General features: G+C 54.4%; 8 protein-coding genes across 8 annotated transcripts; 3 read left to right on the forward strand and 5 right to left on the reverse strand.

Moving 5' to 3' along the window:
- Positions 1-465: 465 nt before the first annotated feature.
- On the reverse strand, positions 466-2,222 carry LTHEOB_38 (uncharacterized protein; the record flags this gene model as incomplete). Its single annotated transcript, XM_035512762.1, has 3 exons — positions 466-1,351; positions 1,606-1,687; positions 2,021-2,222. 3 exons carry the CDS (start codon positions 2,220-2,222, stop codon positions 466-468), a joined length of 1,170 nt encoding a protein of 389 aa, XP_035372040.1.
- Positions 2,223-3,051: 829 nt separating this feature from the next.
- LTHEOB_39 (uncharacterized protein) lies at positions 3,052-3,953 on the reverse strand (the record flags this gene model as incomplete). The annotated part of the gene is made up of 5 exons (XM_035512873.1): positions 3,052-3,058; positions 3,118-3,234; positions 3,289-3,335; positions 3,386-3,434; positions 3,526-3,953. The coding sequence occupies 5 exons, from the start codon at positions 3,951-3,953 to the stop codon at positions 3,052-3,054; spliced, it is 648 nt and encodes a 215-aa protein (XP_035372041.1).
- Positions 3,954-5,237: 1,284 nt separating this feature from the next.
- On the reverse strand, positions 5,238-6,041 carry LTHEOB_40 (uncharacterized protein; the record flags this gene model as incomplete). Its single annotated transcript, XM_035512985.1, has 1 exon — positions 5,238-6,041. One exon carries the CDS (start codon positions 6,039-6,041, stop codon positions 5,238-5,240), a length of 804 nt encoding a protein of 267 aa, XP_035372042.1.
- A 479-nt stretch (positions 6,042-6,520) lies between these two features.
- Positions 6,521-7,403, forward strand: LTHEOB_41 (MFS transporter; the record flags this gene model as incomplete). The annotated part of the gene is made up of 3 exons (XM_035513096.1): positions 6,521-6,749; positions 6,812-6,922; positions 6,982-7,403. 3 exons carry the CDS (start codon positions 6,521-6,523, stop codon positions 7,401-7,403), a joined length of 762 nt encoding a protein of 253 aa, XP_035372043.1.
- Positions 7,404-8,187: 784 nt separating this feature from the next.
- On the forward strand, positions 8,188-8,931 carry LTHEOB_42 (uncharacterized protein; the record flags this gene model as incomplete). The annotated part of the gene is made up of 1 exon (XM_035513207.1): positions 8,188-8,931. One exon carries the CDS (start codon positions 8,188-8,190, stop codon positions 8,929-8,931), a length of 744 nt encoding a protein of 247 aa, XP_035372044.1.
- Positions 8,932-9,257: 326 nt separating this feature from the next.
- On the reverse strand, positions 9,258-10,061 carry LTHEOB_43 (uncharacterized protein; the record flags this gene model as incomplete). The annotated part of the gene is made up of 1 exon (XM_035513318.1): positions 9,258-10,061. The coding sequence occupies one exon, from the start codon at positions 10,059-10,061 to the stop codon at positions 9,258-9,260; it is 804 nt and encodes a 267-aa protein (XP_035372045.1).
- Positions 10,062-10,981: 920 nt separating this feature from the next.
- On the forward strand, positions 10,982-12,102 carry LTHEOB_44 (uncharacterized protein; the record flags this gene model as incomplete). The annotated part of the gene is made up of 2 exons (XM_035513429.1): positions 10,982-11,054; positions 11,108-12,102. 2 exons carry the CDS (start codon positions 10,982-10,984, stop codon positions 12,100-12,102), a joined length of 1,068 nt encoding a protein of 355 aa, XP_035372046.1.
- A 319-nt stretch (positions 12,103-12,421) lies between these two features.
- LTHEOB_45 (Fad/Fmn-containing isoamyl alcohol oxidase) lies at positions 12,422-14,339 on the reverse strand (the record flags this gene model as incomplete). The annotated part of the gene is made up of 5 exons (XM_035513540.1): positions 12,422-12,589; positions 12,647-12,764; positions 12,822-13,560; positions 13,610-13,818; positions 13,870-14,339. 5 exons carry the CDS (start codon positions 14,337-14,339, stop codon positions 12,422-12,424), a joined length of 1,704 nt encoding a protein of 567 aa, XP_035372047.1.
- Between the last annotated feature and the right edge of the window lie 758 nt (positions 14,340-15,097).

The raw sequence follows: 15,097 nt of genomic DNA on the forward strand, positions 1-15,097 counted from the left end.
CTTGAAATTGCAGAGGATGATGTCGAAGCATCTCAGGTGGCGCTCTCCTCTACCTTTTATCTGCGAGCTCAAAATGCCCCTTCCAGCTGGTAGTATACAATGCAACTCTCGATTGGGCAGGTCGACGCACGCCGTTGCTGCCAGCTGCGAACGCTAATCCAAACAGGGCATGTCGACGCTGGGGAAAGAAGCAGTCACGGGCCAACGGCTGCCATAGCCCGGTGCGTCGACATGCCCGATCTAGATTAGCGCCGGTGCTTCCCTCTCAACTTCTTTCTGTCCATGACGCCAACGGTGAGGCTGTGCCGCTGTTTTTGACCGCAGAACGAGGGGCACTGTTATTTCCCGGATGCGACGGACGGCGACAATTGCACACGCAAACCCCATCTTCCCCGTCCGAGCCCTTGCCGGTTGTTTCGAATCACCACACACAACCACTTCCTCAGCCCCTCTCAATCCCGTCCTCTAAACCAAAGCAACCTCCACCCCCCGCTCTCTGACAATGTCGTCAACGGGCCCATCCCTCCCCGCCCTCCTCTCCTCACAGCACGCCGCATACGCCCACGCCAAATCCCGCATCCGGCCCTCGCCCTCCCTCTCCGCCAACAAGGCCCACCACCCATCCACCAGCCCGTGCCACCTGCGCAAGCCGTCAACAGACTTGATCTCGACGCCCGCGTGCCAGAGCGGGTAGACCAGCGCGTTGACGACCAGCAGGCCGCGGCCGCCGTCACCGTCATCTCCACCTCCACTTCCACCGTTGCTGCCAAGGAGGATACCGCGATGCAGCGCATCGACGGCGCTGACGAGCCGACTCAGGACGAGCGCCGTGCTCGCGCTCCCGCTCTCCGCCGCCACCGTGCTGTCCTGCGTGGACGATGCCGACGCCGACGCTGACAACCGCCATGGCCATCGCCGCCGCGCCCGCGCGTCCAGGATGCCGGCGAAGCGGTACGCCTCCCACAGCTGGCACTGCAGCGGTTCGCCTGGGTAGCCCTTCCAGTCCCAGAAGCGCTGCTCGCTGCCACCGCCGTCGTCGTCGTCGTCGATGCCGGCGAAGGCGTCGATGAGGCTGCACGGCAGGCCGCTGACAGGCTCGACGTGGTCGTCTTCCTCGGAGCGCGGGGAGCGTCGACAGTGGCGGGCCCAGATGTTGAGGGGCGGGGACTTGCGGCCGAAGGTGAAGGGGGGGAGGTCCATGTAGCCGAGGGCTTCGAGGATGGTGGACGTCATGGCGGAGAGGGGGGGCGTTGGACTGGGGGAATCGAGAGTTGCGGTGGTGGTGGTGACGTGGGATAGACGGTTTTCGAGGATGGAGTTCGCGCCGTGGAGGTGGATTGTCCAGTCTGTGCTGGTAATGATCTGTCATTAGCTTAGCAGGTAGCTGTGTAGCTGAGGTAGGGGAAACGAACGCCGACTGTGCATAAAAATATGGCCGAGGCCAGCGTTCCGTCATGCTGAGTTCGGAGCGGGTCGTCCAGTTCTTCGCGAAAAGCGCGGAGGGCGTATCCGTAGTAATGGCTGGACTCGGAATCGACGTGTTGGCTGAGGTGTAGCTGGATGCAAATGCAAATGTAGTAGAGGGCTCTGCTTTGACTGATATACCCAGGAAAGGCTTGAATCGCTTGAGAGATGGGGCTGTCGGTGATGTCGGTGGAGAACAGCTGGTACTGGCCACTCTGTACGACTGTTTCACGTGTTAGCCGCCCATTCTTGGCGCATTGCAAACTGAAACCTACAGTCTTGGAATAATTGCTGTTCTCGGACCGATGACAAAAAACCTCCAGGCTGCAGGTTTTGGCTGTCCTCTTGCTGCAACATGCCTGCTGCAGGAGCGGAATGGCACTCTCGCTACGTTTACGTTAGATGCCAGGTAGCAAGCTCTTCACTCACAGTCTGCAACCTACAAGCACTGTCCTTTGCAGTTTACCATCAGCGGTACCCTTCGCCGACTCCTCCCCGTCAGCACGCCGCATCCTCATCAAATCCCTCTGTCGCCCTCTTGCCCTCTCGGACATACTCTGAGGTGTAGGCACGCTCGCACCTCTGAATCTCCCGCGCGAGGCAATGCCCACCCCCCATTGGAGCTGCTGCGCATAGCCCCCGCACACGAGGCCGGCGCGGCCGCAGACGCCACATTCAGGCCGTTGCTCGTCGCATTTACGGCGCCTGCGCTTGCAGGTCTGACAGCCGGACCGAGAGCGTGACATGCGCGTTTCCATGGCGTGTTGAGCAGGGTGGGTGGGGGAGAAGGGGGGAGAGGTTGCAGCAGCGGCGTTCCGGACACCCCGTCTCGCCAAACCTACCTAAATGGGTCGTGCGTCGGCAGGGGCTAAGAAGCGGACGTTATTAGTTGGACAACGCCATGCTAAATAGAGTAGTCACCTCGACCTAGCGTACATGTACAGTCCTATAGATATAATATTCTGTATGATACTACGTATTTATACTAATCGCAGTTGGTACCATAGTTGTCACGCTCCGGTTGTTGCTTCGTTCTCAACACCGCCATGCACTGGCACTTTAAAACAAACTCGAGGCAGCTGCTATTTGAGTAGCCAACAAAGCACAACTTTTAACAGGCCGGCAAATAAATACAATATAACATAGTATTTAAATTCTATTACTTAACATCATCTTAGCTTAAGAGTAAGATACGCAGCTACTAAGGCGGGAAAAGCTCCTAGTCTAAGAACTACTACGATTGGTTCGTGGTTGCCAATTAATGGAGAGACCTTAAAGACTACCGTACAAACCGCTGCAGATATCATCTGGGGGGCGGAGATAAACGAATTATGCAAGCCCGTCAATATACCTACAGAACTGAGCTGCCTCTCAGCAATTTCCATGCCCAAGATGGCGTGCGGAATCCAGGCTGTCAAGGCCCAAGGAAAGCCCAACATGGTAATAAGGAGCATGCCTGCGCTCTCAGATCGAACGAAAAGAGTACACAGCATTGTTGCTGCGAAGAATGAGTGGCTGATAATCCACAGATCTGGCAAAGTGAGTCCCTGAAGTTTGCCGAGAACAGCTCCTCCACGCCTTTGAGGGCTATGAACTGAGTTCTGAAAGAAGTATGGTACGAGGGCGCCTGTGACCAAAGAGAGTAGAGCGAACCCCACTGCCGCTCCCGACGCCATGCGCACGCCGTCTTCATGAACACCGACAAGCGCACTCACCCCCATCCACGGATGTTCAGAATACATTCTGGAATAGTAAAGGTCGGCAACATATCTGGGGCATTGCCGTCAGCGAGCATCAGACCCGAGGATGCTTAATACAACTTACCTGGTTTGGTAGTACATGACGGGAAACCAGGCCATCCAGGAGTAGAACTGTATTTCAAAAAGTTGCCTGATGACCTTCGGAGGCGAACCTCGCTCACCGGTGATGGTCTGTACCGCTTCTCGGGCAAGATGGCGAAGGCGAAGATTCTTGCCAACAGGCAGAGCAATGCTCGGCCGTGGAGCAAAAATGCAGGTCAAGGAAGCCAGGAATACGAGAAGGCTCGATACTATCACACACAAACTCTGGAACGGCGTCATTGCGCCAAACATCGGAACGCGGTTGATTTCCAGCGTGTTGAGGAGGTAGCCGCACAAATTACCGACGGCCACCGCAACACCGCTCCACGCGGTAGCCGGGCCTTGCTGCTCGCGAGAGCACGACTCCACAATGGACGTTCTGATGCCCATCTGCGCTGACTGGATGGAGATGTTCAGCACCCAGATCCAGATGAACGCCAAGACGCATCGGAGCACTCGCTCAGAGTCGCCTCCGATGTCCGGTGATGCAGAAAACTTGCGGAGAAACGACGCTGTGTTCTCGGCCCAGGCAAGACCAGTGATGGACACGGCCACAGCTACAGCGCCGCAGAGGATGAAAGGCTTCCTTTGACCCCATCGAGTACTGCAACGGTCGCTGAGCAGTCCGAAGACGGGCTGCAGGACCATTCCGCAGAAAGGGGCTGCGATCCACGCCACTGGTGTGAGATACTCAGGAACACCCAGCGAAATTAGATGGTCCTACAAATCTTTGCTGTTAGTAAGGGCGTTGTGCGCTAAGGAACTACTCGATTTATCTTACGGTTCCCCGAGCGAACACTGTGCTCCAAACGAGTTGCAATCTGGAGACGATCAGACACACTACTCCACAGCACCGGATGGCTCTCGCAAACACCACTCACCCAAGTATAGAGTAGCAAAATGAAAATAACCCCGCTTTTCCAACACTTTGGCTTGTCTTTTCGACATGGCAGAGTGTCGTGCTAGAGTTTTCCAGGTCATCTGCACTCTCGATACTTGGCATTGCGGTGTCACTTCTTCTCCGCTGTGGCGACTTGGGAACTGGATGGTGGGGTAAGAGATAGACAAGTTGAAGGGGTCCAGCAAGAATACCCGCAGATTGGAAGAAGTGGAATTCTCCAAGTTTGAAGTGGTTGGTGGCTTGAATCGCAAACCACATGCTTTGATTGGAGGGATATTTATCACGAGCTCACGGCGATAACAACTCACGAATATTCTAGAGACGAAACCTTGAGTCGAAATCACGCTAATGAAAAGATTTCAATCCACCCGGTGTAAACCATTGTTTGAGGTTCTCACGACTTCTTGATGATCTCAGCCCATGAGTCGAGTGCCGGTGCGATATTTTAGCCGCTGCTGGTGAGACTAGTGCTTCGGTTACTAAACCTTATTCACGTCCCGATACGAATGCCACTACAACGCTGTGTACCGCGATCGAACACGGCTGTTCAAATCCAGGGAAATCGCTAACCAAGCCTTTCCTCTTCCGAAGCGGGTACCTGACAAGGTTTCTCCGGTCATCGTTGATAGCCGGTGGTTGCCGATCTTCGGCAAATAGTTAATCTATCAAAGCTTATCTACCCGACCGTACTCCACATCATTGCTTGTATCTATACGAGATATGGCGTGCCCGGCCCACCTGACGTCATGCTAACGAGGTGGTTCCTGAGCACCGTTGACATGACGAGCACGCCGAAGATCTCAGGGTCTAGTCTATACTAATGAATTGTTCGCTGCTCTAAAGCTGACTCACGGCCTCACGCAGAATGCGCTTTGCCCCATTTGCTACGGACTGTTTACTCCTGACGCCGAACCCAGACATTGACTCCGCCAGTATAGGGCTGACTCGTCTAGTGTGCTCTATAGACGAAGCACTGAGCCCAAGGCTCATGTTTTCTTCTTTCTCCCCCTTTCCCAGCTAACCGAACTGACTCAGCCAAACTGAGCATGCTGTCGAAGGTAGCATCGTCGCTTAGCGCTGAACAGCGCTCGGGTCTGCGTCACTTCTAGCGACCGCGTAGTAGCCGGATCCAACAAGAACTTCAGGCAGTGGCCGATGTGGTGCTGATCCAGGTGCAGATTCAGGGCGGTGGGCGGCTCCTTGGCGCGGAAGCGGAGGGAAGAGTTGAGCATGTAGGTGCAGTGCTGCCAGTGCTCTTCGACCGAGACGTAGGCCTCAGGATACTGCACATAGTCGCCCTTCATCAGCTCCGCCATGGCGATAGGCCGCTGCCCCTCGCGGTCCAGGTAGAAGCCGTAGTCGGCGTCCGTCGTGATGTCGCGGTACATGTCGGCGTCGAAGCACGCGTCTGGGAGCCAGCCGTACAGGAGCACATCGAAGGAGCATCCTGCGTTTTTGGCGGCCTCGGGAGACTCTGTCGGGCACTCGATGTAGTCTCCCAAGTCGTCCGTCTTGATGGGGAATTGCTTGAAAGATGTTGCTTGTGTCTTTGGAGATATACTGAGCTCTGTAGATGCCGCTGCTGCAATTGAAAAGACGGCGGCAATGAGAGCAACAATCATGACTGGTACGGCTATCCATGCGGTGCCTGTGCACTCGAGGGTTTTCAAGAAGCTCCTTGATGGTTGGTGGTTTTCTGAAAGGGGATCGGTTTGGAGAAGTTTTTCCTCCTCTGACGATGGTCCTTCCTCGAGATCCGAGAGTGAGCATGAAGCATCAGAAGACCTGTATTGCTGCATCCTCTCGTGTTCGCCATTTGACATGGTTGGTTTCATGATGTAGGTAGGCTGATGTTGTGGTAGGTGACCCAATAGAACACAGAAGCAGAAACTGGTGAGATTGAAGTTGAACACACGCACTATAGGAGGCTTCCGCAAAGGTGTTGCACGCAGCAGCACTTGAATCGCTGGCGTATTCGTACTCGGCAAGTAGTGGCAAATTAGCGCATGCGAATCGCAAGAACCCCAAGACTGCCCAACGTTCCAAGAAACGACAAGCATTCATTTCGATAAGGTTCAGCTATTTTATGACTCCTATCTGTGTGCAGGTCTCCACATCCCCCTGCCTCGTGTGGTCGGGCCGTCACGCTTGCATGCTCCCTAACACTCGAGGGAAGCTGAACTAAGCGGCAATCACCGAGATGCCATGAGGCTCTTAAACGGGCTCACTGAGATAGCGCAGCCATGAACCCGGACTTCGAATTCCTTTGAACTCTTCCTAATACCTTTCAAATTTTTGCCCATTGATCCACACCATGGGTCATTCTCAGGATGATGAGTGTTCCGAAACGAGCACTTTCCTGCCTCAGGAACCCATTTTGATCAGCAGTCGCCAAAAGAATGGGAGCCGTGTTTTGCGATGGGTGCTGATCGGAGCACTTGCTACCAGTCTCATGATAAACTGGGTCTCAATGGTCGTTCTGATTCGGTTCAGCAATGCAAAGCCCGACTTTGGTGGTGACATAAGCAATGTCGCTCCCAAATGTAAGTATACAATTTCATGACCAGAATCAAAAAATGTACTTACTGAAACTCGTCTTCCACAGTCTCTCAGGAGCACATCAAATTCTCTTCAGGCATGGCTGAGTACACCCTGAACTATACATCTTCAGAAGAGGCGAAGATTGTGAGAGAGCGCTGGCAGGACCTTCTTCCCAGTAAGTGCTCCCTTATTCCTTACACATAGCAATCGTCATTCTCATAGATTGATATGCAGAGGGCGGAGGAAATGTGCATATTCCTGATCACGAGAAGTATGACAAACTTAGCGAACCCTTCATCAACTCTGAAGGGGTGCCGATGTGGAAGGTATCGTGGGCACACCAACTCCACTGCTTGTACTATGTCATGGACGCCTACGATCAAGTGGTGCGTTACGGCGCGACTGGGCAGGAGAACCAGGTTCAGCATGGGCATCACTCTGTGCACACGAACCACTGTTTCGACTACTTGCGCCAGGCCATTCTGTGCAACGGCGACACGACTCTTGAAGGGCGCACAGAGCATGACAACACGAAGGGCACCGATGGCTACGGACATACTCATGTGTGCCGGAGCTACAACGAGCTCGTGCAGTGGGCTGAGGAGCGCAGGCTTGTGGATGAGAGGTGGATCATTGCTTTCGACGCCCCATTGTAGAACAACGCCTCTGTATTCTGAGTGGTGGAAATTTACATACCGGTCGCTTCGCTTTAGAAAGTTTATCACGACTCAATTCGTTGTGTGCTGTAGTAGGGACAAACTGTTCGCTTATAATGCTAAACCTTGTATTTCGACCACCTTGGATTGTGCAGATGCAACTATTACTTTTAAGGAAGCGTTTAACGATTCATTACTCAGTCACTAAAATCCTGCTGTCTGCACTTGTCATCTACTATTGTAGTTGAACTCAAAAGTAGGGTCCGACCCACTTAGCGCCGCGCTAACGTTGTAGTCACCGTAACAGGTAATGAACACAGTCGCGCCGCCGCTGATGTCAGTTTTCTTCCATGACTAAGTAGCTGTTATCGCGCGGATTCAGCAACACTGAAGCACTGGTCGTCTAATTTTGTGGTTCATCATGCATTGCCGCTTGCGGAGGCAGGCAGGGTGTATGAATCATTGTGGTTGTTGTAGACGTTATCAACTTCGAGTCAGACGCCGAGCTACTGACTTAGCTGCTGGTACCCGAATACGGATCCTATCCGACATCGTGCAATAGTCGAAGCTTCGAAATTCAGAAACACCGGCCTCGACAATAGACTTCTGTCTTGGGAGAGCTGAATTGACAAGTGACCCAGTCCAAGGCTCTCGGCCCATTGCAATTACAACACGCCAAACACTTCTTCTTCCACCTTGACGGAAGCTTCCGGCTCCAACACCAACCCGCCTTCACTCCAAATCAACTACTCTTCATTCGTTTCTAGAACATCCCGCCGCAACGATGCTGTCGTTATCACAACCGTTCAAATACACAAGTCTCTCTAGAGCTTCCGACAACAGCGATGACGCATTCGAAGAAGAGGGCTTCGCCGACAAGCCGATGAGGATGGCGCCCTCTCCCCGCCGCAGCTTCCTCAGACGGCACGCAGCAAAGCTCGCAGTGGGCCTCCTGCTCCTCCTCACCTTGGCCGCCATTGCAGCCCTCACCCGCGCCGGGCACCTGACCATCCGCTGGAAAGCCTCCCGCCTCCCCTTCAACCAATGCGGCTCCACCCCCGCCGAGGCGCGCGCACGCGGCTGCCGCTTCGAGATGCACAACTTCGCATGGGTGCCGGCAGCGTGCTACGACGAGGAGCTGGGCGCGGAGTGGGACTCGCACCTGGACTGGACGTTCTCGCGCACCGCCAACGACAGCAGCGACACGGACGCGGCGTTCGTGGCGGCGTGCCGCGCGGGCGAGGTGCGCGAGGCGTGGGTGCCGTGGTACCAGCACATGGCGCACTGCTCGCTGATCATGAAGAAGTACATGCGGTCCGTCATGTTTGATCGGCCGATGGATAATTGGACGGCGGATTGGCACCACGGGCAGCACTGCAACAATATGATGCCGCGGTATGATGTGGATCCGTGGTTCTTCAATAGTTTGTTGCATCTCAAGTTTCCGACGTGCGATTATTCGTGGCGCGATAAGAAGGCTGATCCGAAGACGCATGGGGTGATGCCGACTTGGCATGGGCACCAGTGAGGTTGCTGCTCGATGTATGTAGTTTGCTTGTATCACAGTTGGGGGCGTCTTGGTCTTGATGGTTAGGAGAATGGGAGAGGACGATGGCAATTTGAATATATGAACACTTGATCGTGAGCAAGAACAGTGAATCAAACGATGATGCGGGTTGCGAACTTCAACGACCGTTTTGACACAGTTGGCTCTGAGGTACTCAAGGACGTATGACAAGAAGCAAGGCACTGGTGATTTTCAGACAAAAAAGGTAAGTGGAATTCCCTCTCATTTGACAGAACTATATTACACAAGCGAACAGGACCGAGAAGAGCATCCCTCAGTCAGACATCTCAGTACTCCGTATGCGCCAAATACTCATCCATCTCACCCCCAACAAGAAAACTCGCCACCAGCCTCTCGCAATGTTTCCCATGCGTCGCCTCCTCCTCCCTATTCATCGGCAGCAGTGTCCCATCAAACCGGCTGAGCGAGATCTTCCGCCAAACAAACATACAGTGCAGCAGATGCCACCTGGTCGTCTGCCACACCATCCTCCCCGGCTCGATCAAGTCGATCACCTGGGAAACATTGACCGTGGTCATGTTGCCATCAATCTCCGTCCTGTAAAACCACGCGCCGTCCGGACCCGGTCCAGCGCGTGTGAACTCGTCGGTGATGTCTGCGTTGATGCATTCGGGCTTGGTGAAGCGGTTTTCCAGCTCGTCGAACACGCAACCGAGCGCCCGCGCCTCGTCCGCTATCTGTGGACACGCCTTGCGGCACCAGAATGACGCGTCTGAGATGTGTGGGTGTGCCAGGCGGGAGAGAAGGGGTCGTGCTGCGCGGTGGCAGAGGTCAAATGTGCCCCATAGCGCTAGGAGGACGACGAGGAGCCGCCATGCGTGTTGCCATTTCGAGCGCCACCGCCGCCGCTGTTGATGCTGCTGTACAACAGGCGCTGCATCCTCGTAGCTTCCCTCGAGCTTGGTCCCGGCGTCGGGAGTCTCTGGTCCTCTCTCCATGTTGTCTTCGTGCCAGGGTCTGTCATGGGCCAGAGGTTGCTCTTCCCCAGCTGCACGGGTGTAGCTCCCTCTCCAATTTGGAGGCCACATTCCTTGGAGCCACTCTATTTGCTTCGAGAAGGTGGGAGACATGTTACTGGTGAGATCAGCAACAGAGCAAGGCGGAGGAGCGGGGGAGGCCACGTACGTACCTGGCAGATAGATCAAAGTGTGTGCCGGCAGGAGAGCAGGTGGTTTCGACGGAGTAGGTGGAAAGGACCCTCGGTGAGCTCTAGCCGGCCGGATGAAAACAGAAAGTCTTGTCCTAACGCCCCTTGGGCAATCATGCACGACGTCTGTAGTTGGATCTAAGTTCGTAGACTGTTTCGGATCAAGCCATGGTGCATCCCCTTCGGGCACCTATCTCGCGGGTGCTCTTGCGTCAACTGGGTGAATAATAATCCTGGCAAAAGTTTGAATTAGTATGTCGGTATGAACCTTCGTATTGTTGCGGCCGATACGATGGACCCTGGCCATAGCGTCTTCTCTTCGGTGCTGGGTCAATTAATCGCGCGGCGTATTCCTGTAGATACGACGCTGCACTACATCTTTATCGCGTGTAGTAGCTACTAGCGACGAGCCAGCATTAGGTGCCACTTCGGAGATTCTGCTACCCGAGAAAGCTTATACGGTACTATAGTGTCAAGCACGCAGATCCAATAGGCTTGACCGGAGCCGAGTCAAGGACCTGCCCAACCAAGAACGTCATGCTCGCTTAACGACTAAGGATGCATTCCGTAACACATCTTGGCAGAAGCCGGTGACAGTAGGACTGAAGTATCAACACCATTTGCGAGTCGCCATCGATTGCATGACTTGCGCCATTCAGGCTGGAATCGAGCTGCCCAAACCGTCTCGGAGAGACTGCTCCTCCGCTGGCAGAGTGTCAATGAATGATGCAACAGAGGGGCCGGCGGCGTGCTTTTCGGCACATATAAAGGCACAATGTCTGCGCTGGATCAAGAGAACCAGCAGAACACTTGTTTCATTCGTTTCCGATTGGATCCTCAATCATGCACTCCAAGATCTCCGCCCCGACCGCTGTGGTCATGCTTTTGACCGCCATGGCTGCGGCCACTCCCATCGGTGTGTACCCAAATTGCTTAGGTTGAAATTCACATCACTGAGACTCTCGCCAGCTGTTCCCGCACCCGTTGCTGATTCCGACGCCGCGGTGCAAAACATCGACGCTCGTGATGCGGCCGAGGCTGCTGCCGCCGAGCCGAACGCCGTCGACGACCAGAAATACGCCTGGTACAACTTCAAGCGGGATGAGGCCAAGGCCGATGCCGTTGATGACCAAAAGTACGCGTGGTACAACTTCAAGCGCGACGACGCCAACACCGATGCTGTCGACGACCAAAAGTACGCTTGGTACAACTTCAAGCGTGACGAAGCCAAGGCCGACGCCGTCGACGATCAGAAGTACGCCTGGTATAACTTCAAGCGTGACGAGGCCAAGGCCGACGCTGTGGATGACCAGAAGTACGCTTGGTACAACTTCAAGCGCGATGAGGAGAGTGCCCCGGCTCAGCCCGCCGCCGACGCTGTCGACGACCAGAAGTATGCGTGGTACAACTTCAAGCGTGATGAGAGCGCCGCCCAGGCTGAGGCTGCCCCTGACGCCGTCGACGACCAAAAGTACGCCTGGTACAATTTCAAGCGCGACGAGGCCAAGGCCGACGCGGTTGACGACCAGAAGTACGCCTGGTACAACTTTAAGCGGGGTGAGGAGAGCGCCGCTGAGGCTGCTGCGCCCGCTGCCGTCGACGATCAGAAGTACGCCTGGTACAACTTCAAGAGAGAGGAGGGAAGCGCGGCCCAGCCTGCCGCCGACGCCGTTGATGACCAGAAGTACGCGTGGTACAACTTCAAGAGGGGCGAGGAAAGCGCGGCCGAGGTTTCCCCTGATGCTGTTGACGATCAGAAATACGCCTGGTACAACTTCAAGCGCGACGAGGAGAGTGCGGCTGAGGCGGCTCCTGATGCGGTGGATGACCAGAAGTACGCCTGGTACAACTTCAAGAGGGAGGAGAACAGTGCCGCTGAGGCTGCTACCCCTGACGCTGTCGATGATCAGAAGTATGCCTGGTACAACTTCAAGAGGGAGGAGGCGACCGCCGACTCTGAGTAGGCGTAGGCCTGTTCTATTGGCGATCGACATGCCGGACCACGAGGACATGCCAAGGCTCTTGCGTCTCTCTACAGAATTGCGAGTTTTTCAAAGGGATGGAAAGTAAGTCGGGACAGGTCAATACCACGCCGCAAATCATTGTCATGTAGATAAGAGAATACTTTGTTACAATACGACTGGTGTTGCCCTTATTCATCGTAAATGTTTTCGTCGAGTTTGAGATTAAGTGAATGTGAATTTTCCAGAATGACCTCCTCACAGAGCGATCTGCCTGCTGACTTTCATGAAGAAATCTCCCGCGTCTCTGTGCAGGCACTTACTACTTCTTGCAGAGCCGTCCACCTTCATGAACAACCCATTCATCACTTCCCACGGCCGTAGTTGCGTAAAAGATGTCATGCGGGTCATATTTGGCTTTGACACTTCTCAGTCTGTCGTAGTTCGCTCCGTAAAACGCAGTTTGCCAATCAGGTTGATTGTAGTCCGCCTATAACAGTTATTCAATCTGGAATCTGAGATGAATTGGATGTTTCAACAAGCATACCTCGTTCATATAAGTACCTGACTCCGGTGCCAATGAGCTGAACATCGGAACGTATTTGTTCGTTATCTTTTCCTGATCGGCCACCATTTCCGACCACGGGGCAGTGAAATTCCACAGTCTGCATAAAAAAGGTGTCAGCATAAGAACATGGGGAATAGACAAAGGATGCACTGACGTCGCAATGACAGACGCCATATCCGCGTCTCTCCATGCTGGAAGCACCGCGTTATCGACGTCGCCAGCAACCTCTTTCGAGGGCCTCAAATGAAGATTGACAACTATCCCCCCGTCGTTCGCCACGCTCCGGAATGCCGCCGTCAACTCATCGTTACGTTCCCGCACGACGGCTCTTGGAATAATCCAGCTGCCACCCTGAGTAGTGCCGACTCCCTGTACTGGCGTCATGGCATCGTGTTGAGCAAGATATCCTGGAAACTGGACGACGGAATGCTGGTACTGGATGCCAAGGCTATCGAGGTGGCTGAGGTACGGCTGGAGCAGAGAGGATAGCTCATCTGCAGTGATCCCTGGAGCGGTGATGGGTGCGATTGCGAAACTTGTGTTCATTGCGTACGAATTCGCAACAATGCCCTTGTCGAGAAGCGGGGAGATCACCTCCGACCATTTCTCAATTGCATTCCAAAAGCTGTCTGCCGTAATATTAGCGGAGGCGAAGCTGATGTTGGCTCCGGATACCGGTATGTCTTCGTAGAGCTTAGCCGTCATTGCCAGAGCCACGCCGTAAGTGCTACCGCCGCCACCGGACATTGCCCAGTAGAGATCTGTGTTGTTCTGGCGGTTTGCGATGTGGACATTGCCCAACCCATCGACTACTTCCCATTCCAACACTTGGTCAGCCGCCATGCCGTACTTTGAGGCAAGAGGTGTGTGCCCTCCGCCTTGAGAGTATCCACCTTCGCAAGGTCAGCTTTAACAGAGTCTTTGGAGAAGTCTTGATCATACCTGCAATTCCGACAGTAGGGGAATTTCCTCCAATGGTGACCAGGCCCTGGGCGTCTGCTGCATCTGCAGCCTGTCCGGCTTGAACACCGGCGCCGATCTTGATTGCTTTGCCGGTGTAGTGAGCATCGGAGTAATCAATGATTTCGATGTCTTTCAGATGATGCATCCACAAACCCAGGGACCCGGCTCCGGTAGATTTGCCGAGGTAGCTTAAATCCACGTCAGTATTCATTATTCTGAGCAGTTGGAAGAGCACTTACTCGTGGCCGGTGTTTCTGATGACCAGGCGAACATTCTTGTCTGTTGCGAACCGGATTCCCGCAATTGCATCATCGGCACTCGAAACGTTGATGGCGTATTGGACATAATTGCCGAGCGTGCACGGCGTGTCGGTAGCAGTGAAAGGGTCGCAGCTTTGGTTCGCGAAGAAAGGGGCCATGACCGAGCTGGATGATTCATCGTGGAGCTCTGGCGAGGTCCAGCTTGCTTGCAGAGTGCTGCAGACGGTGGCATCGTACGTCGGATCGTGGCACGGCGCGCCGAGAGGAACCGTGGCGATGAGCCGCCCGCCCACCGTGTCGTTCAATTGGGCCCAATCGGCGACTGATGGCCAAAGATCGTCGCCAGGGAAGGAGCGACATGACTCGTTCTGTGCATTTGCTCCCCAACCCAATGCAACAGCAAACGTGAGGGGAGCAAACTTCTCGTACATGAAATCGAAAGCTCCCATGGTTGTGGGGTTTTGATCGCGGCTCTGAAGCACCCATAAAGCGGTGTTATGATGGGTTTTATTTGTGTTCTCTCAGGGCGGTGAGATTTTGACCGAAGCAGTGTTGGCATCAGCGCTAACGCATCGTTGCTTACCGGGTTGACAAATTAGCCCTGGGTGCCAAGATAAGCAAGCTTCTGAATGTAGTTTATGCTGAAGCCCTTGCCTGTTCCTTACTGTCATGTCTAATGTCCGAGCGGCTCTATTCCTTGTCAATACTACATGGCATCGCGGCGACCGCCGTAATCTCGATCCTCGGAATGACCCAATTCGAGTAAGCCGAGCTCAGGACGGTGCCAGCCATCTCTTAAAAATGCTGTGTTTGGAACTTGCTCAGAATATGTCTGAATCGAAACTCGGATAACATTGAGACACGCTTCCTTCATATCAACCAAAGAGCGGTGTCTGTGCCGGCCCGCGACCAATGAGAACACGGCTTATCTCTCGACAGATATCCAGACCACGCGTAAAAAGAGCTACCATATTCGATGCTCGTCTGGAAGAAATATCAAGCGTCACGGCGCAGGGCGCGGCGGATCCACTCGTCGATCACACACTGGTGGTAGATAAGAACGACGCACTAGACGCCCGGCCCGTCCTTCTTCGGCTCCGTCGCCATCAATGAGAATGGCTCGGGCCGGTCGGCCCTACCAGGTACTCTGCCGGTGGCGCATAAGCCGCAGCTAGTCAGCCCAGATGCCGTCTCCTTTGGGCCCGGC

This window comes from Lasiodiplodia theobromae, assembly GCF_012971845.1.
Source record: "Lasiodiplodia theobromae strain AM2As chromosome Unknown scaffold_1, whole genome shotgun sequence".
In the NCBI taxonomy this organism is placed as follows: Eukaryota; Fungi; Ascomycota; class Dothideomycetes; order Botryosphaeriales; family Botryosphaeriaceae; genus Lasiodiplodia; species Lasiodiplodia theobromae.